Source organism: Leptonychotes weddellii, chromosome 2 (genome assembly GCF_054177405.1).
Source record: "Leptonychotes weddellii isolate Sample4059 chromosome 2, ASM5417740v2, whole genome shotgun sequence".
Taxonomy (NCBI): Eukaryota; Metazoa; Chordata; class Mammalia; order Carnivora; family Phocidae; genus Leptonychotes; species Leptonychotes weddellii.
Genome location: NC_138370.1, coordinates 164,221,723 through 164,248,959, shown reverse-complemented (window position 1 = coordinate 164,248,959; position 27,237 = coordinate 164,221,723). Strand labels below are relative to the sequence as shown.

General features: G+C 35.1%; 1 protein-coding gene across 3 annotated transcripts in view; it reads left to right on the top strand.

Moving 5' to 3' along the window:
• SLIT2 (slit guidance ligand 2) overlaps window positions 1-27,237 on the top strand; it is a 353,995-nt gene that overhangs the window by 204,181 nt on the left and 122,577 nt on the right. For all 3 annotated transcript variants that reach the window (XM_081812557.1, XM_081812556.1, XM_081812558.1), the window contains exons 5-7: window positions 6,866-6,937; window positions 19,015-19,086; window positions 24,654-24,725. In XM_081812557.1, the coding sequence (XP_081668683.1) occupies window positions 6,866-6,937; window positions 19,015-19,086; window positions 24,654-24,725 (216 nt within the window). The remainder of the gene's footprint in view (window positions 1-6,865; window positions 6,938-19,014; window positions 19,087-24,653; window positions 24,726-27,237) is intronic.

Here is a 27,237-nt window from a genome sequence, read left to right as displayed (position 1 = left end):
CATTATATACCCAGAATTTATTAATCAAAACCTGGAAGTTTGTACCTTTTGACCATATTCACCCATTTCCCCCATCCCCACCTCTTCTCTGTCTACCACCAGTCTATTCTCTGTATGTATGAGTTCTGGGGTTTTTTTAGATTCCACATATAAGTGATATCATACAGTAATGCAATATTTATCTTTCTCTGACTTATTTCACTTAGCATAATGCCCTCAGAGTCCACCCATGTTGTCAAAAATGGCCAAATGCCCTTCCTTTTTATGGCTGAATAATATTCCACTGTATCTTTTCAGTTATGTTCATTTCTCTCTCCACATTTTCTTTATCCATTTAATCATCAAAGGAATTTAGATTGTTTTCATGTCTTGGCTATTGTAAATAATCCTGCGATAATCTTGAGAGTGCAGATGCTGCTTTGAGATAGTGATTTCCTTTCCTTTAGATAAATACCCACAAGTGGAATTGCTGGATCATAGAGTGATTGTATTTTTAATTTGGGGAGGGTCCTCCACACTGTTTTCCACAGTAGCTGCACCAATTTATATTGCCACCAAAGGTGCACAAGGATTCCCTTTTCTGTACATCCTCACCAAAACTTTCTCTCTTATCTTTTTGATGGCAGCCATTCCAACAGGTGTGAGGGGATTTCTCCTTGTGGGTTACATATTTCATTTGATGTGTACAGTCATGTTGAGGATTTTTTCATGTACTTGTTGGCCATTTGTATGTCTTCTTTAGAAAAAAAAAGTCTATTCAATATAGATGCAAAAATTCTCATCAGAATGTTAGCAAACCGAATCCAACAAAATGCTTAAAAATATCATACACCATGATCAAGTGGGATTTATTCCTGGGATGCAAGGGTAGTTTAATATTCACAAAATAATCAACGTGAAATGTCTCATCACTAAGATACCTTTTAATGAGATTGGGTTTTTTGTGGGTTTTTTTTGCCATTGAGTTGTATGTGTCATTCATATATTTTGGATATAAACCCCTTATCAGGGGTTATGATTTACAAATATTTCCTTCCATTCTTAGGTTGCCTTTCATTTTTTGATGGTTTCCTTTGCTGTGCAGAAGCTCTTTAGTTTGATATAGTCCCACTTATTCATTTTTGCCTTTGTTTGCCTTTGCTTTTGGTGTCAAATTGAAAAAAATATCATTACTAGGACTGATGTCAAGAGCTTACCTCCTACATTTTCTACTTGGGGATTTATGGCTTTAGGTCTTATGTTCATCTTTAATCCATTTTGAATTGATTTTTGTGTATGGTCTAATATAGGGGTTTGGCTTCATTCTTTTGTATGTGGCTTTCCAGTTTACAATACCGTTTATTGACGAGACCATCCTTCCCTATTGTATATGCTTGGCTCCCTTGTTATAGATTAATTGGATATATGTGTATAAGTTTATTTCTGGGTTCTTCTGTTACATGAGTATATGTGTCTGTTTTTATGCCACTGCCATATTGTTTTGATTACTATAGCTTTGTAATATCGTTTGAATTCAGGGAGTGTGATACCTCCAGTTTTGTCTTTCTTTTCAAGATTGCTTTAGCTATTCAGGGTCTTTTGGGCTTCTATACAAATTTTAGGATGGTTTGTCTTATTTCTATGAAAAATGGCGTTAGAATTTTGGTACGGATTGCATTGAATCTGTAGATTCCTTTGGGTAATAAGGACATCTTAACAATATTTTTAAAAAAAGACATTTTAACAATATTAATTCTTGCAATTTATGAGCATGGAATATATTTCCATTTACATGAGTTCAAAATATCACAAAACTAAACTAGTATCCTTGTCTTCAACCCCATTTCTCCAGTTTCTACACTTGTCTTCCCCACTTTGCACTTTTGTATTTTGTTATTTCCTTAATCAGAAAATCATCTCTCCTTGAGATGAAAATAACCTTAACTTGCATTGAGGACCTTATATTTGGACCTGAGCCAAACTCAAGTTTATTACTTAATATTCACCAGAAAGAATTTTCTAGTTAACTAGAGACCCACAGTCTCTCTCCACCAACACTGCCCAATACCAGTTCTCTGCCCATTGTCCCTGCCTGCTCCAAAATTCAATTTCCAGATTAATCTTCCTAAAAATCAACTCCAGTCAAGCCATTTTCCTACTCTGAAACACATTTTTACACTCTACTGCCTAGTGATATAATTACAGACTCTTCCCTTGGCAGCTCCATCCTGCTAACTCAGTAGTTCTGACTCATTTTTTCTCATTCCACACAGTTCACAGAACAGCACACTCTCATCAGTAATGTCTCACATCGCCTGCAGTGGTCTTCAAGGAACAAAGTAGTACACTCAGGGGCACATAACAGTCTCTGAGTAAAACAGTTGTATCATGTATATAACCAACACCTCTGTGGTGCTTACTATGTGCAGGTACTTTCTGAGCATTTTTTATGAGCATTTTAAAAGTATAAACTTGGGGCTCCTGGTGGCTCTGTCAGTTAAGGGTCTGCCTGTGGGTCAGGTCATGATTCCAGGGTCCTGGAATCAAGCCCTGCATTGGGCTCCCTGCTCAGCATGGAGCCTGCTTCTTCATCTGCTTCCTCCCCCACTCATGAACCCCCCCTCTCTGATAAATAAATGAAGTCTTTAGAAAAATTAAAAAATAAAAAAAGTATGGACTCATTGAATTCACCATACAGTCCTATGCAGTAACATTATCATTATTCCATTTGCAGATGAAGAAACTGAGGCACAGAAGGGTAAGCAGTTCTTCCAAGGGCATGTGGTTAATAAATGGCAGATAGTCTAGGTCTGCACTCTATGCTCTTAAATCCTTTGACATTCTGGCTCTCTCCTTGGATTCCAGCCAACCACTTTCTACCATCCCCTTCTCCAGGACTGAAGGCTGAGAATTACTGAGCTCTGTCATTTTCATCAAGGTTCAAAAAAAATCCCATTCTATTTTGAAAGTGGCCTGAATCCATCTAACCTCCAGTGACTTACTTCTTTGATCTTCTAGATCACCTTTCTCAGCTACCACACATGTTTTACTTAGCATATACTATCTTTGTTGTCACCAAACTACGTGATATATCACATCTTTCTAACTGTATTGAAAAACTTCCCAAACCAAACTCATAATGAACACTGCAAATGGCTCTTCTGATTTCCCAATTTTATTAACACTACCTTTAATCTAAGTTCAAAGTAACTTCTGTCTCCTTTCTCTCCCTTGCTGAGTCCATATCCACCTACAATCTACTCCTGAGTTTTGTTTTTTCATGCATCCCTGATACCACTCAATATTCTCCGCCTTTTCTATAGAGTAGGAGATGCTGCAGTTATTAACTGGCCCATGGTAAGCAAGTGATATATTTTTGGTTGTTTTATCGCTTGATGTTCTCACTACCCTTTCCCCGACTATCATAGAAGTCTTGTATCTGGTCTTCCAGACTCAAGTCTTTGACTCCACGTATTCATCCTAAATCCCATTGCCAGTTTAGTTTATCTGAGGTCCAGCCTCTGTCCTGCTCCTATCTACCACCCTTCCCTCCCCACTATTGTGTGCTGAAATAAGAATGCACTTCTCAATTGGTACCAAAAAATCTACTCATCACACCTTTGACTTAACCTTCTGACCTCCCCTCCTATTACTCTACTGTAGATGTTGCACATTCTAAGCAAATCAGACCAAAGGCTACTCTCATGTAAAGTTCTGGTTTTTCCCCTCCATATTTCACTTGTGACATTTATTTCACTAGAAATGCTGTCCTCCACTCCTTCACCTTTACATCTGGACACATTCACATTACCTTTTTTAAACTTAGTGTGCTGTCTTGCTTTTGTAGACTCATGATAACTTGTTTAAATCTCTCAGTTGGCCTTCTGTTTGGCTACTTGCTTATCTTCTTTACTGGATTTGAAAATTCCTGAAGCCAGGAAATAGGCCTTACCCCAGTTCAGCAATCCTGCAACATCAGCCAATACCTTGCATATAGTAGATCTTAAATGAGTATATGTTGGATTGAAATAACTAGTAACCTCCCCCTGATTATATATAGAAAATATGAGTCATTTCTAACACAGTCCAATCTGTCATTTTGCAAAGGACATAAACCAGAGGCTATGATAAGTTAAGGAAAAGCCTTTTAAGTTCTGGGGCACAAGAAGGACATATTGAGATTGATTAAGTAGCCCCTTGTGTCATCTTTAGAATTCCTCAAATCCTGACTCAGTATTTATCTGTATTTCTTATATATTTACTTAAACCATTTGTCTCATTGTTTAGAAATAATACCTTACATTTCTGAAGCTTAATTTCCTTTCCTATAAAACCAGGATAATGTTACCTACTTGGCAAGATGGTTATGGGGATTAAAGGAAATACAGATCATATTTGATAATATATTATTTATAAAAAATTAACTATTGCATACTGTAGGTGCTGAAAATGTGTTGTTTCTTTCTCCTGTCATTGATGAACATGGTCCACTTAACTGAAGGGGCCTGTGATCCAGAATTGAAGTTGCCTGCCCTGGTGGACTGGACACAAACACAGAGAACCTGTAAACTAGTCTGGGAAGCAGTCTAGTTGGGGGGCAGCCACACATAAACCATTGACCTAGGGGAGTAAAGAGGCACTGAGATTGGCAGTTGACAGTTTCTCATTCTTCCATAAAAAGAAAAGATTGGTAAATGTTAGCAGTATACAACCCTTCCACGTCCTAGAATTCTGCCTATGGGACTCAAAAGCTTCTACTAAAATCCATTTTAGAAGGAATGCTCTTCTGACTGTGCATTTCACTTTCTTCAGTGATATCTCTATGAACCACCTAATACCAGCCCTCTGACTTTCCTCCCATCCACCATCTCCCCATTGAGAACACGACCCTAGGAAAAACTGTGCGTAGAGACTGAGCAGAGCTGGGACTGTAGGTGGCAAATGAAATGGCCCCAGCCAGCTGGATGGGAAGACTGCAGAGCCTAGAAAGCTGGCAAGATCTGAAGAAACAGCTCTGCCATTTTTATCCACCTACAGCCTCCAAGGCAGTCTTTGTCTTAGGAGAAATAGAGAAACATAAGTGATGAGAAAACATTGACTTGACAGAGACAGCAGTAACAACATCACTGTTGGTTTCCATGGAGCATTGCAGATTCAAATTTGCTTTGGTTCAATGTTTTTTTCCCTCCTTATTTCTATTACGTTCTGATTTTTCTTTTTTCCAGTGTTTTTCTTTACTTTCTCCTTGCTCGGTAGCCTCCTTTCAACACTTTTTCCAGCATCAAGGCTGTTAAATATACACTGTTAAACATTCTTAGCCTGATGTAATTAAGGGAAGGAAGTCAGTCTAGATCAATGACAAGCTGGAGAAATAAGCAATTTTTAAGGAAATGAAGTTTTATTACTCTTAGGGATATACTGAAATTATTGAAAGCAGTAACAGAGCTACAGAACTTAGGAAATGGATGACTGCCTTAACTCCTACATAAGCATATATTATAAATTTACTGTTTGAAATAAAATGTGTGTTTTTCTTTTTTCTTTTTTTCCTAAAGACCTTTACCCCTTAAATAGACGAACATTTATTTCTTTACAAATTGCTTAGCAAACATTTTTTATTTGGACATTGAGAATATTGAGGTATGAATGCAAGTATCAGTTGTTTAAAACTTGGTGCTAACGAGGTCAGGACCACACACTAAATCTCTCTATCTGCCAATTATCTCTATTGCGTGGCCACAAGTATATGAACGACAAGCTCTGGTCCTAAGAAGCGTTAGGGGAGAGGGTGGGGATGAATCCATCCCATACACTTCCACATAATTGGAAAATGGCTCTGTTTTCATCAGCTAAGCACCCGTGGTTAGTAGTTTCATCTTTCTTAATGAGCATCAGCTATCTTAGAATTTTAAAGATAATTTTAGCACCATCATTGTGACTGTAATAATTTGTTTATTTGATATTTCAACTTTCTGCTGTGTGGTAGTGTGACTTAAAATTAGATGGGCATTTCTCTGTTTTCAGTTACATTTCCTGCACGTATATTTATATCCTACTTGTTAAGGCTAATACTATGTAAGCTCATTGAATTTGTCTGAACTCTGAGGGAAAAATAACGATCCATTTCATGAGATGAGTGATTTTTACAAACTTCTCATTCCAACTGAAAAAGTGCTTTATTTCCCCCTTGATTAAAATGTATTTCTCAATTAAATTAAAATGCAAATATAGACAGTCTGTGTTTATGGTTTTAATGGAATTATTTAAAGAAGATTTTAAATCAACCTGCTGTTAATATTTCATGCAAGAACTGTTGCTTTTATTGTTGGGCTGGTACTGCCATGTTCCATTTTCAACATTACTTAAAGCGCTGCGAAAACTTAATCATGCTGCCTAGGTTTTATCAGTTTTTGGCTGCTCTTCTCTAGGATGTTAAAATGGACTTCTTTCCTATATACTTTTTAAGTTATGCCAGTGATGTTGGAGAAATATCAAGTACTAAAACTTAAGAACCCCCTGAAATTGAGTTATGAACAATTTACTATTTTTTTGTTTGCTTTTTTTTTGGGGGGGGGGTTAAAAGAATAGTGTATAACACAGAATTGAATTAACTCAAATTTAAGAGAATCATATTTTACAATTTATTATGAAATTAAAGATCTGGAAAAGTACTTCAAGAAACCACTTAGTTCAACCTTTAATCTGTATTATGAATGTAAATTATTTGTATTAGAAATTGCATCTGATGATATGGATTTAATTATGATCCTGATAGTATTTTTCCAGCTATTTTAAGAGGTGTTTTATTATTTGTCAAGCACATTGATTAAAATAATTTTTAAATGATATTTTATAACTTGACCTTTTCCTTTTTTGTCATTTTCAGTGATCTCAGTGAAAATCAAATTCAGGCAATTCCAAGGAAGGCTTTCCGTGGGGCAGTTGACATTAAAAATCTGTAAGTAATTTTTCCAACTTATACTGTTGTTTTAAAGTTATCTATTTTCAGCTTTAAATTTATATTGAATAATGTGTCAGAAAAAAAAAGTGAAAGCCCTATTTATCTTTATGCTTGCTTCGAAAAGCTTGTAATAATAAGTCTTAAATTGTTTTCACAAGCTATCTGGAGAAATTCTCATGTAAAAGATGTCTTGCGTCTGAAGTTGTTATCAAATTCATTCTTCAAACTTTGTGATTAATCTTGTGAAATCTCAAGAAAGGATTTGATTAAAAGGTATTTACAGCATATTTTCTTCATTTTTACTGTCAACTTACATCAATAACTCCCTTTTCTCTTGTTATCAATGTTTATTGGAAATGAAGAATATAAACTATTTTTTTCTAGAAAGAGTAGATAATATTTTCTTGTTAGAGATGCCTGGAGCCTGGAGCTATAGTGTTTTTGTTTTTGTTTTTGTTTTTATCACTTTTAGATCACTGTTTTCATTACATGCCAAAAGTGAGAATGAGAAAATTATGTCTTTCCCTTTGTGTGAATATTTTTCTTACATATTTTCCCCTCATATCTTTATGAAGGAATATGTGTATAGCCCTCTTTAAAAAGAAAAAAAAGCATGAAGTAAAGGAAACCATGTTTCTGAATTTTCCTTTTATAAATCCAGTGTCTTGTGTAGAAGTGTTTTTTTGCAAGTGCCTATTGCTTTGAAGATACATATCAGATTTAAGATTTCAGTAAAAATCCTAATTTTGTCAATATGTATCTTATAAATTCTAAAATACTACACAAGTCTTTGAAAATGATTGTTTTTGATTGACTGCAAATGCTAGGACATAAAGTGTTGTCTGTAGCTTTTACATTACTTTGGAATGTAGGGGGAAAAAAGCCTCTGTGTGCTGAGATTAACTATCAGGAATTCAATATTTCTTAGCTAGTGATAAACAATGCAGGCACTTTTCAAGAATTAACTTATATTCGACATTCTCCATGGTGGGATACAACATTATTTTTCCAGTAGGAAGAGTGAGACAGATGTTTTCCGTCGTCAAAGAGGATGACTGTTTATAAAGCTGCAAGTTTTGGCCTCTGCATCTTCTCCTCAGTGTAAATGATTTTTGCGTTAAATTTGTACTTTCTGAATGTACAAGTAAAGACAGAAAAATATAGACTTCTAGATATAAATGTGTGGAGCCCTTAAAATTCTGGCCCTAGGTTTTCATGAATGTTTGCATGTTAAGAGGATTTTGTTTGCTTTCCTTTTATCTGCTCTTGCTAGGGTTTGAGGAGGTCTTCAGGCAGATTCTGAGATGTAAGGTGTTCAAAACTACCTTTGTGTCCTATGTCTGGTCAGAACTATATGAAGATCCCAATACAGCACCTACTCAAGTTGCCTGTATGTCACTTAAAAGGATAATCATGGCTATAGTTGACCACCCTCTGGAAATGCCACTTGCAATCTTACAATAGTATTATCTCTAAATCCTTAAAACAGGTGGCTTTTAATCTTCTTAGTAAAGATATTCAGGGAATCCAAGTCTATAAGTAGCCCATCTTCCATATTTAAGGATACATTTGGCAATGGGATACTAATCATGTTGGGATTCCTCCTTATGTCCTCTTTATTTACCCTTAAAGACTGTGATTTTAGAAGTTTAAAGATAAAAAGAAAAGTGAGATGCTAGGCAGTGTGCTATGAAGAATGCGATATTGATTTAGCAGGATCTTGAAAATCTTTTTTTCCCCTATATGCATCATTTTCCCTCCAAATTTAAGGGCAGTTAATATGTATACAGAGAGATGGGTTTAGGACTGGAGAGTTGGAATCTTGCTACTTACTGGATTTGTAGGTATGACAAATCAGTAAACTCCATTGAGTCTTAGTTTCACTTTTGTAAAATGAATATAATTGCTTGAGTTTGATGTGGTTATTAGGGAAAGAAGATATGTGAAAGGCCTTTTAGTAAAATGCTATAAAATGGAGTGTATTATTTCATTCTGTAAGTATTCACTAATCAACCACTAGAAGTTAGCCCTTAAAAAGATGTGGTAAAGATTTAGGAAAGTAGAACATGAAGTAGTTTGCAATATTGGGCATGGTTAGGGTAGATCCATGTCTAGTATGGGTCAATTGGACATAGGGCTAATAAGTGGAAAAAGAAAATATAGCATAAAGTACTAAATATACACCAGACCTTGATTTATAAGCAAGGTATTACATGCTACAGGTGCTGAGGAGAGAGATAAAAAATATGGCTTGAGGTAATCAGGGAATCGTAGGAAAGAGTTCCTGAAAGAAAATCTAAAGGAATCTTCAAGGATTCAAGGATATTGATTCATGTTATGTGTTGGTGAGTTGCAGCAGACAAGGGTGGATTGAGGAAGTTAGAATCTATTAAAGAATCAATGCAAAGTTAGAATCGATTTCCACTATTCTTGCTGCCTTCCACATAACAATGTCAAAGATCTTTAGAGCAACATTGAAATACCACAGCACATTTATAGGTTTATTTAATTAATTAGGATCATAGCTACAATTTTATAGAATGTTACAGTTAAAATGCATGTTTCTATAATTGAAATATAGTTCAAATTACATTGTTCCCCCCCAAAAAAAATAGCAGTTTCATGGGGCTTTGTATGAAGATTAGTTTAACCATTAAAAGTTAAGCAGATGTCTGGTAAAATATGTTAGAACTGAGGGTAAATTTTAATCCGTATTATTATTCAAGGTAACCATCAGTCATCAAGTAACAACTGAGTCAAAATGACTCAAAAATTAACATTATTAATATTCAGCATGGTTGGAGAGGTACAGTACTCTGTCCTATTTATCATTCCACTGTATGCATTTACAACTTGCATAATCCTGCATAGTGGATGTCTACTGTTCCAACTCATTCCCAGAATAAAAGAGAAAAAAGAAGTCTAGACAGAAGAAATATGTATTTTACTGCATTACAACAATACGACGATATTTTGTATAGAGCTGTCTAAATGCCCAGTCTGGTGCACTGTAACAGGTTTATTGGATTTACCACATTCAGGCTTTATTGAGAGCAAATTCCAGTTATCAGAAGATTTTCACTGGAAGCACTTACTCTAATCTTGTGGATTGGCTAAATATGCTCAAGGCAGCAACTTGACGATATGAAACTGATGCTGTGAAAATTTTGCAAATTAGCAGATCTTATTCCTCTTCCTCCAGGCAAGCCACACTAAAACTATTCTAGGCAGATGGACATTTATCTTGCTCTTAAACATCTCCAGGGAGGAATTCCCATAACTTTTTCCTTATTGCTATTAATTTCTTAACTGGAATAAAACCCTGTATATTTTATTTTGTTACCTAATTTTCTCTAGCTGCAACTTAAATCGCTTTCTTTTTCCTGACATTTTAGATGGTGAGATCTGAGAATAACAAGAATCATATTAAAATACCAACTAAATTATAGTGTTTATAATAGTCACTGGCAACTTTTCCATAGTATTTACATCTGTTTTTAAATTCCCCACTCAAGTCTGAATTAAAGTATCAATACCATATGATTACCAAGTGATGCCTCACCAAAATGGTAATCAAGGTTTATATGATTTTTCCTTATAAACTTTCTATATATGTTTAATTTATTGAAACACTGATGCAGTAAAGCCTTCTTGCCTCCTGATCAAATTTCAAATTAAGACATGTTATATTATTTAAACTATTTTGTTTACAAGTATCTGTGAGGTATTTCCAGTTAATTGAATAATTTAGGAGAATATTTAATTTAAGCCTTGCTTTATTGCTAAGACTTGTGAGCTTATTCTCTAAGCATGCACCTTAAAGGTATAAAGATTTTCCAAGTCTCTTGTTTTTATGACAAAACATTCCTAGTTATAATTATCCCAAGATTTAAGCAAGAAACTGTACAAATATATGAACTTAAAATTTCAATAGATTGCTAGTTGTTATTCATATCACAAAAGTAAACTTTAACATATTTTTAGTTTCTTTAGTGAGCGCAACATTAACACTTAAAACATTTAAATTCCAACATGTATTATTTTAGATATACTTGTAAGACAAATCACACCTGCTTTTTTCTTCTTTTATTTTGCAGTACGCCCTCAAAATGTACTCTATGTTCCAGGCAAACTGTAGTGTTTATTGTCTATAAATAAATACATGTCCTTCCATTTCATCCAAATTCCCTTAACCCTATATGAGTCTTACCCACCTCTTGCAGGAAAACTGCCTCCTATTAAAAAACAGATTAGGGAAAATATTTATATTTATCCTTTTTAAAAAATATTTAAATTCAATTTAGTTAACATATAGTGTATTGGGCGCCTGGGTGGCTCAGTTGGTTAAGCGACTGCCTTCGGCTCAGGTCATGGTCCTGGAGTCCCGGGATCGAGTCCCACATCGGGCTCCCTGCTCGGCAGGGAGTCTGCTTCTCCCTCTGACCCTCCTCCCTCTCATGCTCTCTGTCTCTCATTCTCTCTCTCTCAAATAAATAAATAAAATCTTTAAAAAAAATATAGTGTATTATTAGTTTCAGGGGTAGAATTTAGTGATTCATCAGTTACACATTATACCCAGTGCTCATTACATCAGGTGCCCTCCTTAATGCCTATCACCCAATTACCCCATTTCCCCACCCACCTCCCCTTCAGCAACACTCAGTTTGGTTCCTAGAGTTAATAGTCTCTTATGGTTTGCCACTCTCTCTGTTTTCATCTTATTTTATTTTTCCTTTTTAAACATACATTAATTTATAGACAAGTGTCAGGTTATAAGATGATTTAGTTTGGTTTTCTTTGAGCGAGTCATCATAGTATTTGGGAAACAAATATTGTATGGCCATGACTTTTTAGGAAACAAATCACTCAATTTGTGTTGCAATGATTATTGGAGATAAGAAGATTTGGCAAACGGGAAAGACAGAGTTAATCTATATGTTGTCATATAGCTATTTATATTATTTAGAAATTTCATTTTTTCTGGAACTCTGTCATCATCAATTTATTTTATTGATGGATCCATTAAAACCCATAGAAGGAAAATCTGCCATTCTAGACTAGGGACACAGAAAGACTTCTGTATTTTACTTTATTTTTTACATTTCCCTGGTTTTAAATACTAGAGAAATGAGTATCCCACTGGATACTTCATAACAATAAAGGAACAAGTGTTGCTCACATATTATAAAATCAATATGTAACAATTAGAAGAGTGCATTATATATTTTACCATGCAAATGCAAGACTTCTTTTAGCTGTGTCTTATAAGTTGTCATAATTGCAAATTATCTGCTATAATCAGCTATTTTCATGTTTAGTTCATTATATTTCTTACCATACTTATATACTTAGTATATTATCATAAAAATAAAATTCATTGATATAAAATTTAAATTGTATATTTTATTCCCCCCAGCTCCTTCTTAGAGTGTTTTCAGTAAACCTGAGGCTGAAGAGACTTTGAAGGGGTGGTTGGTTTCTCACTCAAGGGACCCTCTATCCTTCCCGTTAGATTAAATGCCACAGGTCTTCAGTGGGATGTAGAACCTTCTGAACAAACCTGTAGAGATGGCTCTTCATTTAGATAGATAGTAAGGAACTTAAGTTTCATTTCAATGAACAGAGCGCCTCTTAACATCCAGAATATTGTCTGTAGACATGGGGGTAACCAACAGTTGTCTGGGTACTCAGCAGATGCTGTAAGTACCACGGGAACTGTCCATGGTCCTGTAACCTGCCTGATTTACACTCCCTTGAAAGGAATCCTAAATTGTAATAATCCCCAACAACTATGATCAAGTTTGCTACCAACAGCCTCTCCAACTTTTCTTTTTGCTCTGTCTGCAGGGTGCCTTAGCATTTTTCTTCAATGATATCATTCTATTATGTGAAAATGAATCTATATAACATATCTTCACTTGCAAAACAAACAAAACACAAGACTATCTGATTGACTGACTGGGAATCCAATTCACATATGTATAAAATAAGAATTGGCATGATCTTTCTATGGCTGCCATGTTGTCCTTGAGATAGAACAGATCTTTAGTTTTCTTGCTTCCCCAACCCTAAACAGGCACACTTTGCTACCTCTGAATTATTACAGTAGTCTACTAATTGAATTTTGATCTCCAATCTATAGTCTCATTAGATAATTTTAACATTGCAGACAGATTTGTTTTTATAAAGCATTGTTTTTTTAATCCCATCACACCCTGGCTCAAAAATCATTCAGCTTATCAAAAACAACAACAACAACACATTGATTTGGCCCTATGGCAAAGCCTTGGGGATATGACAGAGTGTTGTGATAGTTTTATAGGTTCTGAAGAATGTAAACTCTTTCCTGAGAAAACAGTGGCTTTTATTGAATAGCATGCTCTCTTTAGATATTCTGCCTAGTCCTAACATTCTGACATCCACCCAGGCTCCCAGCCCCCTCTCCCAGTGAATCTGCCCACAAGCTCTTTGCTCAAGCCATAATGGCCTCTCTCTTGCAAATATTCATTGTGAACATTGTAGAACCTCTGCTCACAACTGTTCTTGATTGGGTCTTTTCCCTCCGCAGAGAATACCCACTTTATTTTCTTTCTTTCTGGATTCTACCTGTTTTTTAAGGTTCAAGATTTTTCCTTCCTCACACAAGACTGCTTCAGCCTAGGGTAATCTGTTCCTTCCCTGACATTCTATAGCACTCTTTATATGCTGACTTCGCCTTTGAAATTTGGCTAACAGAGATTGAGCTGAAGCTTTCATTTGCAGAATGAATAGCTCCTGAATCTCTTTCCCTGGACACTTACTACTGAGTGGGGGCTTCAGCAATACATAGATTTAAATTGGAATTAAGATTTCACTACATATTTATTATCTACTTTGAATAAGTAATTAAACTTCTGTGAGCTTCATATTCTCTTCTGTAAAATCAGAATAATGAGAACATTTACCTTTTTAAGTTATTGTGAGGAATAATGAGATAGCATATCTACAGACCCTGCCATTTGCTATGCATTCAATAAATGTAAGCAATTGTTATTGTCAGTTTCAGTTTCTACCACCTTTGATTAGTTTACAAGAGCTACTAGAACATGAAGGACTACTTAATTGTTGTTCCTCCATTTTCTGGTACCATGTCTCTTAGAGCTTACCCTTTGGCTTTTCCCTAATAAATTAGCAAGTGGATATAACTTTATACCATAGATTATTCCAATAAAAACTGAGATTCTTTATTCCTATGCAAAAACAAAAAACAAAACAGAAAACAAAAAACAAAACCCACAACATTTTGCTTGAAAGATTGCAAAAGGGCTAAATTCTCAAATAAATTATTTTGCATTCCTCAGGGGATAGTCCTTACTTTGGCTGTTTCATTCACTCATACCTGGGTTAGCGCCTATGTGTTTTTATGCTGAGGTTAAATGACATGGTTGCTGAAACTTCGGCCTAGGGTGTTCATTCATATGGGTCAATTTATATTATTCTTATGTTCTTTATCCATTATAACTTAAATCTTGTACTTCTTCTTAAAGAGTCATTATTGGCATAAGATTTGTGTATTTACGCACTCGTATTGACTTGAATTTTATACACACAAGGGAAGAAATAGAACAGATTATGCCCATATCCTTAACAACATTTTTTTCTCCCATCTGACTTATATGTTTTACCAGGGTTCTTTCCAAATGGCAAAATGTTGTTACTCCCTCCTATTGATTCTAATCACTTTGATATATTATTTTAAGTCAACTAAACTTTTGGAGTTTGCCATTTATAGTAATATGAATATGAACTAAACTTCTATTTCTAGTACCTAAAAAACCCTGGAGAACCAGAGCATAGTTATAATATTTTTGTTGAAATACTGAGAGACTGTCTGGCTTTAAAGTTATTTTTTTAAGATTTTATTTATTTATTTTAGAGAGAGAGAGCACAAAGTGGGGAAAGGAGCAGAGAGGGAGGGAGAGGAAGAGGGAGAGAATCTCATGCGGACTCCACGTTGAGCTCGGAGCCCAACACTGGCTCAATCTCACGACCCTGAGATCATGACCTGAGCTAAAACCAAGAGTGAGACGCTTAACCGACTGAGCCACCCAGGCGCCCCTGGCTTTAAAGTTATTAAAGACTTTTTATGTTCAGTATTGTTTCAGAGCTAAGTAAATTTTATGGCGTTCTAATACTTACAGAAAGAAAATCAGTTGGTAATAAGATCTTATTACTTGGACCCCATAGTGCAACATGAATTTTCTATGGGTAAGGGCAAAACCAAATAAAGTTAATTCAGGAAGGTGAGTTTTATATATGTAATTCAAACACAGTATGTATCCAAATTTTAATAACTGAAAACAGGAAATCCCTGAAAAAAGCAGAAAAAGTAACAGAATGCAGTATCTCCAATTATATTTCGGGACACCAAGTAAGCAAATGCCCAACCTTTCTTTTACTTAATATGCTTATTTCTAAAATTTATACTTAGCAGCATTATATATTGTTTCTCACACCTAGAATTGATCAAAATCTGAAACTAGGCTAAATCATTTTTTGTCTTAAAGAAAATCAGATCTGCTTTAGAAACTTCATGTTTGCGAGGCTCAGAGCAACACCTCTTGATAAAGAGATGCTGCGTTATCAAAGACTAAATTCACCAGGACTAGGAAAAATTAAAACGAGCAATCTAGTGTTATTCTAGAACAACATAAGAGAAGTAGTGACCAATGAAAAGAGAATCATAGAATGTTAATGCTGAAAGAGACTTTGAAGGTTTCTATTCTTTTTAATATCGTCAATTTCATGAAATTAAAGATAAAGCACTTGCTTCAGAATGCACACTTACAAACTAAGACAGTGAAGGGTCAGATAGAGATGGAATTTGGAACTCAAACAGAGACAGAGGAGGTTGGAGGTAGGAAATAGAGAAGAGAAGCCACAAAATTCTGTGCTAGGATACGTCGGCTGAAGGTCTAAAAGAAGTCGCCAATAATACCATCTATGCCATACTTTCTCTCCAGAAAATAAGAAAAGTGCTAGCTTGCTTCCCCGTGGGATGTGACCCCTGTACCAGGAAAGGATCCTGAAGCTGTCCCTAATGTATCTTAGTGCCCTTATTATCCAAAGATCAACAAATTTACCCTATGTTCGGCTGAACAAATGTAATATTACTTTTTGGAGAAGTGAAAAAAAAAAACTCTCCTCTTACTAATGCCTTAATTCAGAATAATTTCATTGTATGATTGGAAATCACATCTAAACAGAATCAGCCTGTCACTAAATGCATGGCTGAGAACAGATCCTTTCCTGTTTATAGAAAGCAGAAGTGCCTGGGCTTGGAAAGGTAGTAGAGAAGGAAGTGAACTGGGTGAGAGAAACAAGGTACTGAAAAATAGTCCAGAATCCCTGAAATAAAGTATGCTTTTGCATGGTTTTGACACTCTTTATCTTGAACCATATACAGACAAATGGAGGTTTGTGTAGTGAGATTTTCTCATGAGCGGTCAAAGTGGGCACAACACTTTCCTTAAACATTCCTTTCAATATAATGAAATCCACCAGTTGATGAAAAAGTTACTCATTTTGATTGCCCTTTCATAGAAGTAACTTTTTCACACAATACCTTCATTTTCAGAAGATCGATGTCCTGAGACATGATGGCATTCAGAAAACTTTTAAGGAAAACTTTGGTCCTATGAGAGCCAAATATTCTTAATGCTTTAGCACCAAGAAGGACTTAGATTTCTGTTAAGAATCAGAAGAAGCACGGAACCACGAGCAGTGTTGAAGAGGGGTGAAATTACCAAGTTTCCAGCAGTGTCTCAACTTCTGGTGGTATAGGGAAAGTAATCTGGTTTTCAGTCCCTGTAGAACAGGATTTGCTTGAGTGCTTTCTAGCATGCTAGGGCTTCCCTTTTGTGTATAGTATGCATGATTTAAAAGAAGCAGTGTCAGCACTGATTTATACATTGACAGCTAAGGATAATAAGATATGGGCAAACATACAGCTCACCCTTTTACAGATTAACCTGGAGACTGCATTAGGCAAATTTGATAGCATTAAAAGATTTTGCCATTTTGTCTGGAAACAATTTCTCTTTTGTAGTGTGTCAAGGGTAACACTTCATGCCATTGTACTAATTTAAATGGCTTTGATAAATTGTTCAAGAGGTTAGAGAATAGTAGTGTAGATATATATTTAGCACTTTAAAATAAAAAGGCTGTTAACTTAATTGTTAAATGAATTTAATCTGTAAAAATCAAAAGTGCTCAAGAATGTAAGTGTTTTCTTGGAACCACAGCAGCCATATTACATCATGAAGCTTTAAAAGTCTTCTTAGAAAATAAAATTATCCTTCTGCATTACTTCCTAATAAGTAGAAATGCTTTAAGCTATTACAGTAGCATGGATGGCACCTATTATTTGGGGAAAGCCTTAGTCTATAAAAGCAATAAAACCATATCTGCTCCAGAGTTGGCCTTTTTTTTAATGTTGCATGTCCTAGATTGTACCATTTGCATGACATCAGGGTAGTCTCTGTCCCCTAGAGACCTTCTTAAAAATGAGATGTATATTTCATGAGACATTCTTTATGTACATAATTTCTAAAGTAAGAATTTTGAAGAGGGCCCTCTGAAAGTCACTGGATTAAATCATTGCACCTTTATCCAGTAGCCTTGTGAGAGAAATCGTTATTTTATGGGAATGTTGAAACAATTCTTTAAGAACACACCTCAAACGTGAATTAGCCCTTTTGGTGAATTTTGCACTTGAAACAAGGACAGGATTCATTTGTATTATGATCATAGTATTAGCCCTGTATATCTGTATTCCCTCCCAATGCATGGAGAAATGACAACTCACCTGACTGTTTCATCAAGCATTTTGTTTCTGTCTCAAGTGAAGCATTAAAATACTTTTCTTTACTGGAATAATAATATCGTTAAGCATCAAGCTACTAGACTTAAACAACAACTGCTTATTTGTTAAAAAAAAGAATTTAAAATAAGATAAAGATAGGACAGATAAGACTTAGTACTTAGCTGTTTATTTCAACCAAATAAATGCCTTAACATGGATAAAGGAAATTTTAATTCCAAAATAAGTGGCAGGAAAAAGCTGACTTAACCAAGTTTGGAGTAACTTTGTCTTTTCATCTTTGAATTGTAACAAATGAGTGCTCAAACTACAAGAGAAGATTCATTTGTTTGCATTTTGTACTATTTAGAAGGAACTGATAAAGCTTTTAAACTTTCTACCATAGATACATGTAGTGTTTTAATGATGTTGCTGCAGTATGCATTCTTCGCATTTGCAGCTAAAATTAGCATCTTTGAGAAAAGCAAAAAGATTAATTTCCTAATGCTTTATAACTTATTTTCTGGAAATTTGGGGAGTTTTTTAACTGGAAAGTATGCCATATTTACAGTGCAAAGAATTCACATATAATGACACACGGTGCAAATCATGGAAATAGCGAAGCTTAATGCAGAACAAGGGCTCGCTTTCTAAAGAGTATTCCTGGTTGGGAATTGCAGGGAGGTACGTGGGACCTCATTTCTCTCTCGCTGTTGGGAGTTCTCGAAGGAAAACTGCTTTTAAAAGAAAGAAACCTAAAAGTAGTCTTGCTTTTTTTTGCCAAGGATAGTGAAATTAACATGCAGCTGGGCTTCTCTGATAAATGGATTCTGTTAGGTCACTGAGGGGGTGCATGTGACATTAAGTGATTTACAGTCCTTTACCTTAATGAAATTGTTTCAGCAAGATGACGCTGAAAGCTCTTAATGGATAGCTTTTCTTGATGTAATGAAATTGCATTCCTATGGCATTTAATATAAGGTGCAGTTATTATTTACTGGAGCTTTCCAAGGGCTGCTATTTGCACAGACAGTTCAGAACAAAAAGAGATCTCAGTAGCGGCACCAGCAAGGCGAGAATGGCTTGTGACATTCTTAAGCAGATGAGTTGAGTGTATTTGTGAGAACATTTCAGTTCTCCCAGCCAGGGCTTCCTAGACCCTTCAGGGAACTTCCTTTCACCCAGCCCTGCTAGTCTGCAGCCTTTTACATATATTCTTCTAATCTGTTTACAGGCAACTGGATTACAACCAGATCAGCTGTATTGAAGATGGGGCATTTAGGGCTCTGCGGGACTTGGAAGTGCTGTAAGTGTTTCTTCTTTCTCTTACTCTTCTGAACGGGAGCTTTGTGTCTGGGGAGTGCTGATGTGGGAGCTTATCTGCTAGCTCAAAACCTTGTGTCAAAATGGTCTCTTATAAAGATACCTTAATAACTCCTGGGGAATACACAGAAGACTTAAAATGTGTGTGCACACAGCCGTGGGTATCATTTCTGTATGCTTAGGTAAAAACGTCTCTTGCAGGAGGACATTCAGATGTTCACAATACTGTCCCTTACGTGTTTCTCCTTATAACAAAATATTCTCAGTCACAGGATTTGTGAGAATTCCTAGAATTGTTAAATATTAAGATAAAATCAGGTGTGTCGGGAAAATGACAACAACAACAAAATAGACCTGTTTAGTCGCTGATAAGTTGGAATATTTTGTAGTTGCCATGCAATGGAAAGATGTTTTCTCATTTTAAGATGTCATTTTTAACTAGATAACATCATTTTTGAAAGGCGATTTTTGGGATCTCCTTTCTAATTGTAATAAGCTGCCCATTGGGTCCATTTTAAAGTCTTCACTACTGACTTAGTAAAGCACAGCACGCAGATCTGAATTGTAATTGGCATCCTCTCTCTTTCCTTGCTGGGTAGACATGGCTGACAGAATGGGTTAGAGACAACTGAGTAATCTCTACAGAACTTTGACTTGGTAAAATAGTTTTAATGAAATTATTATGATGAAAAATAATTTTAATGTAAACTGGAGTTACTAAAGTGTTTGAAGTTGCCTGTACATTTCTGGGATTTTATTCCAGCCAGAGATTCGTATAAAATATATTTACAGATTTCTCCCCCAAGTAAAATATTTTTCTCTGCTACAATTCATCCCTGACTAAATTTATTCAGAATCCAAAATTGAATTAAATTTGAAGAGATTTTGAATTTTTAGTCCCTGTGGTAAAAGTTATCTGGGAATCATGAAATCCTCCTGGAAAAAAAAATTCCAAAATTGAGTTTGAGGAACAGAATGTAATTCTGAAAAAAGTTTGATGTTTTGACAAGATGGCTTATTTTAGCAATATTTTCTATATGATTTTGATTTCAATTGCAAGTAAATGCCTAGAATTTCTAGCTGCATCATGTGTAAAGTTACTGATTATTTTTAAGGAGTTAACATATAAGAATTAGTTGATTGAGATAAACTGTTATAAGAATATATACTGTCATCTATCCACCTTTATTTCTGTTGATAACAGTCTAACTTTTTCTCTAGGAAAAACATTCAGAGTGCTTATCATACACACTGCAGTTATAAGACCACTTTTTATTTGTGTTCCAGACCCATTAATATACAAAGCTCACTTTGCTATTTCAGCGTCAGAATAATTAAGATACAACTATGATTTCATGATAGTAGTCTGATGTTAAAACCATAGTCAAAGTCATAAACTTGGTATATGAAGAGACTACCATGGGTGTTATTTAATTGAATGGAGCTGATCAAGCCAAAAATGTGTTACTAAGTCAGTGCTTCTAACTGGAATAGGAATGACACCAAAAATTTTATGGAAAATTTGCTGAATATTTTGGATGGACTAAAATCAGTAAAGTACTTTGTTATTAACAAAAAGAGCTTCAATACTTACTAGATATGAAATAATTCATCTACATAATATATTGAGCATATATTGAGTGTGTGTATATATATATAGAGAGAGAGAGAAAGCTATACATACACCCAAGCACTGTGCTGGGCATTGAAAATTCTTTACCCACAAATACAATAACTATTCATTTGATTCATCTGCTTATTTGTTATAAACTAATATCACTGTTTTTAGAAGAGCAAGTTCATGAAAACACAATCACCGCATACATTGTGTTTGTCATGTTAGCAAAATATCTAAAAGAGGACTTGAAACTACTATCTTGAAACACACCAAAGAGTGAAAAATGTCTTATGATTCATGGAGTTAAAATCAAAATCCACAGTGTTGGGAACTCTTTTGAGGACCTTAATACATAGGTTTCAAAGAGATATATAATGGTGAGAGTTTGCTAAAAAGAAATAATTAAAATCAGTACGTGATACAAGAAAATGTGAATTTCTTTTGAAATGACTTAAATATTTTATATCAAAATTTGATAGTCAAGCAGACATTCTTTTACTATGTGTTAATTTTTTAAATCCTCATAGTTCATACAACCTTTAAAGAAATTAATTGATGAAAAATTTAAGGTTGATTGGATAAAGTATTCAAAAGACTAGGATTTATCAAGCCCAAATCTCTTGTCAAGTAAATCAAAAGTTCTTCTATTGTAGACTTTGGTTGGGGGCTTTTTTTATAGAAGGTTCCAGAAAGAAAATTATCTGTTTTGCTTATTTTTACCATGTATGACTCTTTACAATATATCTTTTTATGTGAAACTGATGAAGGATTAATTAATTTGCACATCACCTTAAATTTATAGTCCCAATGTTTCAGGGTTTTTTTTTTTGTTTTTTGTTTTTTTAATTTTTGGTTCCATGAGCCATTTGTGAATGTATGATTACACTGAGGCAAAACAAGAGAAAATGGAAGTAATCATCCTGGACCAAGGATGAAACTTTGTTAAATTAAGATATATATTAGGGTAGAGAGAGTGAATAAAGTTTAAGAAGGAGAAGTCCAGGTAAGTGAAAGCAAGGGAAGGCAGTTTATCACTTGTATGTTCATGGAAACCTGGCAAATTGTGGAATTTGATTGACACAATTCAGAAGTGTTTATTTTTTAAAAAAATGTTTATCTTTTGAATATGAAGATACCATCTCAAAAATAACATTGGAAACTAAATCTAGATCAATGTTTTCTGTTTCTTTGGACAGCAGATTCAGAAATGAAATACATTCCTTAAGTTGCTAGTTTTGTATTTTTTTTCTTTTTCCATAAAATAGGCATAATTTTATTTAATTGAGATGTAGAGATTCATATCCGAAAAATATCAGACTCTCTGCCAAATACTATGCTGAGCACTAAGGGAATAAGAGAAGAATAAATCAAGATCTAAGTCTGAGAGGACCTACATGACTACCAAGACTCACATTTTGTGTTTACACATAAAGATATCCTTTGTAGAAGAATATATTCTCATTACAAAGAGAAAATCTTGAAGTTGAACATAGAAATACACTTTCATATAGGAGAAAGTGTTCACAAATAAAGAAGTACAGTAGATAATTTTGCATTGTTTCAGAGTAGGAATTGATCATGACCATAACAGATACATGACACCATACATAATTAACACATATTTATTATTACTTTTAAAATAATTTAATTTCATTGGTTCCACATACTGCTCCATTACCAGGCATCAGTATCAATATTGTTTTGCCAGCATCAATACCGAATAAAAGACACTAAGATAATTTATTTCTTCAATTGTGTTATGCAAACTAGTATTTTGAGAAAAGACTCCAAACTTATCGACACCAGTTTCAGCATTCAATTAAAACTCTCTTTTGTGTGGAATCATAAGAAATTATAGTTCAAAATTAATGCATGTCTGCTGCATGTGAATTACTTTTGAAAAAATGTTATCCCTAAAGTCACATTTCAGTATGGTATGGGGGCACTCTAAAGATTTTAGCCATATAAAGTCAGCATAAATTTTGAGGGTGGGAAAAGGGGTGATTTGAAAGCAAATCCCTTTAAGAAGTGAAACCTTTTAGTTCAAACATCAGGATATATTTTAATGGCGTTTGAAAAAAAAATCTCATTTCACTTGAGTACAGAAAAATGCTACAGGCTTTTAGATAACATGAGCCAACAAATTCAGTGCTTTTTAGGTTCTTCATAAAGTGGGTTTTTTTTTTTTCTTAAGCAACTTAATTCAAATCACTTGGATTCGTTCTTCTATCCTTCAATACATTGCAAAGCTGGGTAAGACAGGAAGTCTGTGTGTTCTGGATCTGTAGCCGCCGTGCGCTACTTCGCTGAGAAGTTTAAGTGCCCCCCAACACCCCTAATCACACCAGTAACAACTGCAGCTCCTGGCTGGCCAAAAGTGGCCTGGCAAACCTATCTCGCTCAGTCCAAACAGACTCAGTCCGCAGACTCTTTGAAATATCTGAATTAGTTGCCAGTATTTAAAAACTGGGAGGATAGAGGTGAAATTTTCCATTTCTGGCTTCTCCGGGGAAAACCCGATTGTTTGGCAGCCTCCCGTTACAGCAGAGCGGCTGCCCATCAGAACTGAGTAGTAGCTGGTACAGCACAGAGTATCCTCGCCAGCTTACCAAGCTCTTCCTTGTCCCCAGCTCTCTGCCTGCTCCTCTCTATCTCTCTTCCCCGTTCTGTGTCCTGTTTCTGTACATACAACCTGTTTCTCTACTTTTATGTTCCCTGCCTGGCTTCCACTGGCAAGAGAATTTGCAAAGTCTACTGCAAACCTTTCTCCATTATCGAATGGCATCCACCGGCCGTGGATCCTGGCGTCTTGCCTCCTTCAGCTACTTGCATGCTTCCCTCACCCCGCCATGCTGTCTTCTCTCTACTAGAATCATTTGCTTCTTTGCCCGTGCACAGTCACAGCCCTGGGGTAGCTGTCTTCTCCCTTTCTTGTCACAGCCTGACTTCCCCGAAGGGAGGGGGGAAAAAAAAAAAAAACCTCTTCTTAATCTCATTAACTCTAAATTTTTATAATTTGTGTACTTCATCTCCCCAGTTGGGCTATATGCTATTTTAAGACAGGTACTATGCCTGATTTATTTTTATACCATTCCATGTTGCCCTAAAATTAAGAGCCATTTAGGAAATACTAGATGAATGAATGGGTAGTAGTTGTAGTAGAAATAGCTAAAAAAATACAACAAACAATGCCTGTGTTAGGGGAAAAGTAAGAACAATTTGAACCAAGCAAGAATGATGCTTCTTTTCACCATCTCTGCCTTGACCACCCATCTTCTTGACTCCAGCATCAAGAAACCGAGATCACTACCACACCACAGTAAGCAAAGGACAAGATATGTGCCTGGGATGTGAAACTGTTAGAATGTATTAAGCTTTTAATAAACTGCTCCAGCCTGACACTTTATCCCTATGCAATGCAAATACCAGATACAGATACCGTTTTTGCTACTTAAATTTCAGCAGTGGCGCAGCCAATGTCCACAGTATAGAATACTTAACAGGACTCTTTGGGAGATTTTGAATATCTTCATTTACTCATGACTCTAATTACACACAGTGCCCCTCTAAGGAAATGCAACTGTCTGATTTTACTGACTGTTGACTGCCTCGTGTTAATTCCTTAAGCAGTGTCATAAATACACATGCATTCATGCACATGGTGCATAAAGCAACATGTGAATAGTCAAAGATATTATGGCTAAAGACATAAATCTGCCATAAATATTTGATAGAGCTGAATGCATAGCAATGTGTTAAAGTATAACATTTATTTATCATCTTGCTTATAATACAGGGCATTCTTTATGCCGTCTCTACCACATAGTTGTCCTGCATAAACATAATTGCAAAGGGTTTTCTCTATATTATTAGATAGAATGATCAATGAATTTTCATTATCTAAAATGTCTAACTTTTTTTTTATTCTACAGCACTCTCAACAATAACAACATTACTAGACTTTCTGTGGCAAGTTTCAACCATATGCCTAAACTTAGGACTTTGTAAGTAGCCACAATATATATATAAAGGTCAATTTAATCAATTAAGGGTTCCTCTAAAGTACTATTTTTTGTAAACAAAGAACAGGATTCATGAATTCATAATGGGGTAGAGAAGGAAAATGCCACTTTTTAAAAAAAGTGCTAGATATGATATTTGAATAAATGAACTATCATTCTGAAAACATGAAAGCTTTCTTTTAAATGATACGCATTATGGGAAGGTGGGGGGGAACGTTTACTTTGAGCTATTGTGGAGGTCACATTTCATTAAGAAATGTAAGACTCCTTGATTGGCTGTCAGAAATGATAAATGGTAAATCTTTATGATTTTATTACTGTACAGCAAGCAGACCTAATAAAGCTAAACTGAATCTCCTACATTCTTTGTAACGTAAAATTACAGCATAACCCTCCAGTCCTTCTATAACAAAGGTTGTGGCAGCATTTATATTTAAAAATATCTTTTCAAGAGATGAACATTAAAATATTTTAGGTGAATAAAAACTTGTTCTCTAATAAAGCATTTGCTACAGCTATTTTTTTTTTTTCTTTTGGGGAAAATTAACTTTAAAGCCCAGGGTAGGGATAGTTAGTTAAAGCATTTTCAGAGATAAATCTCGTTTGAACTGGGTTTAAGAATCACCCTCGCCTCAAAAATATGTTATATACAACATGTGGGAAATGGTGGGAAACATAAGCAAAGCATTGAGCTTCTTGAAAAAAATATGTGCTGCTTGGGTTTTCAAAATAACTTTCAGTTTACTATAGTTTATAACTGGAAACATATTACATTTATTTTTTCTCTTTAATGAAAAAACATTTAATTGCCAGCTTTTTAATGGGTAATACCAATCTAAATGTCCTCTTTTTTTGTCACTAAAATGTGATGTTCTATGTATGATACAACACATCATTATCTTTTCCTTGGAATAAGATTTAACAAAATAAAGGAATTCTGAAAGTATGCAGGTATAACATAAATTCCATTTTTTTGATGCTCCTAATCTGACCAAATGAATAGATCAGTTCACTCAGACTATATTTGATGAAATTCGTTTCTTAATCATTGACTTTAAGCTAATTTTTTTTTTAGAAAACACACAGTGGACAACCTCTTTAGTGTCAAAAGCGAGGCCACTAAGAATGTGGAAGTGTCTATCATCTGCATTTCTGATAGTGTGCCTATTTTCCTATAGAAATCCATTACAGTTTGTCTTGCTAATCAGGCTTTATGTTCTTTTCTCACTTCAGATTTGTGCACACCGAATTGAATCATTGTAACGTGCTTGGTTCAGATGAAAATATTTCTAGAACAATGAGGTGGCATGTGCTATGTGGTTTCCAAAGGATGCCACTCTAACTTCCAAGCAAACTGAGCTGGAGGTGACCCAGCTTTCGCAAAATGTAGCTTTTTGTTCGGTGGCACGTCATTTAAGTTTTGATGCAAGACAGTCTGTTCCATATCTTACAGGCTCAAGGAGAATGTAAAACAGTCATCTAACTTGAAATTCCCTTGCTTCGGTTGTTTCATTATTCTATATTATCATTGCTACTTAAAAATTCCATTTTTATGGTCCAATTATCTTTCTGGACTGAGTTCCATGTTTTAATATCCATTACTGTTATTGGGTTAGAATTGAGCACATCAGCTAAAAAGGACTAAAATGGTATTACTGTGTCATAGATGATTCTGGAAATGATGCTTTGATTTATAGCTTTGGATGTCCTTTTCTTTAGTTTGAGAAAACATAAAAGCCAATTTGAAGTCATTTACCTAATTCAGTGGATACATTTGTCTGATATTTTATTAATGGAAAAGTGCTATTTGCCACTTGGAATGGATCCATGCTCTGGTGTGGATCCCTGCCAACACAGAGAGGGGGGCTCACTTAATTCCTTCACTCCCAGCCATTTATGTCTTTTCATTTCAGTTCCTGCTCTTTGAGAATAGGGTCCCAAGAGCCAAAAGCAGCTAATCCCTTTTTTCTGCTATTAAACAAAAAGAAGGAAATCAGAATAGGGACATGAAAGAAGTGTTTTTTATTGAATTATTATTCTATCTTGTTCTGCAAAAAACGAAAGTGACCCTCTAAAAAGATTTTGCAAGCAGTTCCTCCAGAAACTAACAACAGCAGGACTAACTGATAATTCATATTGGGAGCCACAACTTCTATTAACAGGCCCCCACCCCTGCCCTACCTATTACCTCTCCTTTCCCCCACCACCCCAACTGGCTGTCAGTATATTGGGACTGCAGAGCAATTCGCCTTGGACATCTCTCTTTCTTCTTACGCTTTTGAGTGAACATAGAGAAACCATTCTTATGGTCATGTTCAAGCTCCTGGATGTTGGCTTAGCTCAGAGGTAAATGAAGAGAAATTCAATTCTGTGGTTTTACACCAGTTTAATTTTTAGAAAACTAATTAGGTTGGGATTTCCTATGCTTTGTCTACTGACATGTTAAGAAATAAAGCTATAGATTATTATTAAGACTTTCTTTTTCAATTTTTGA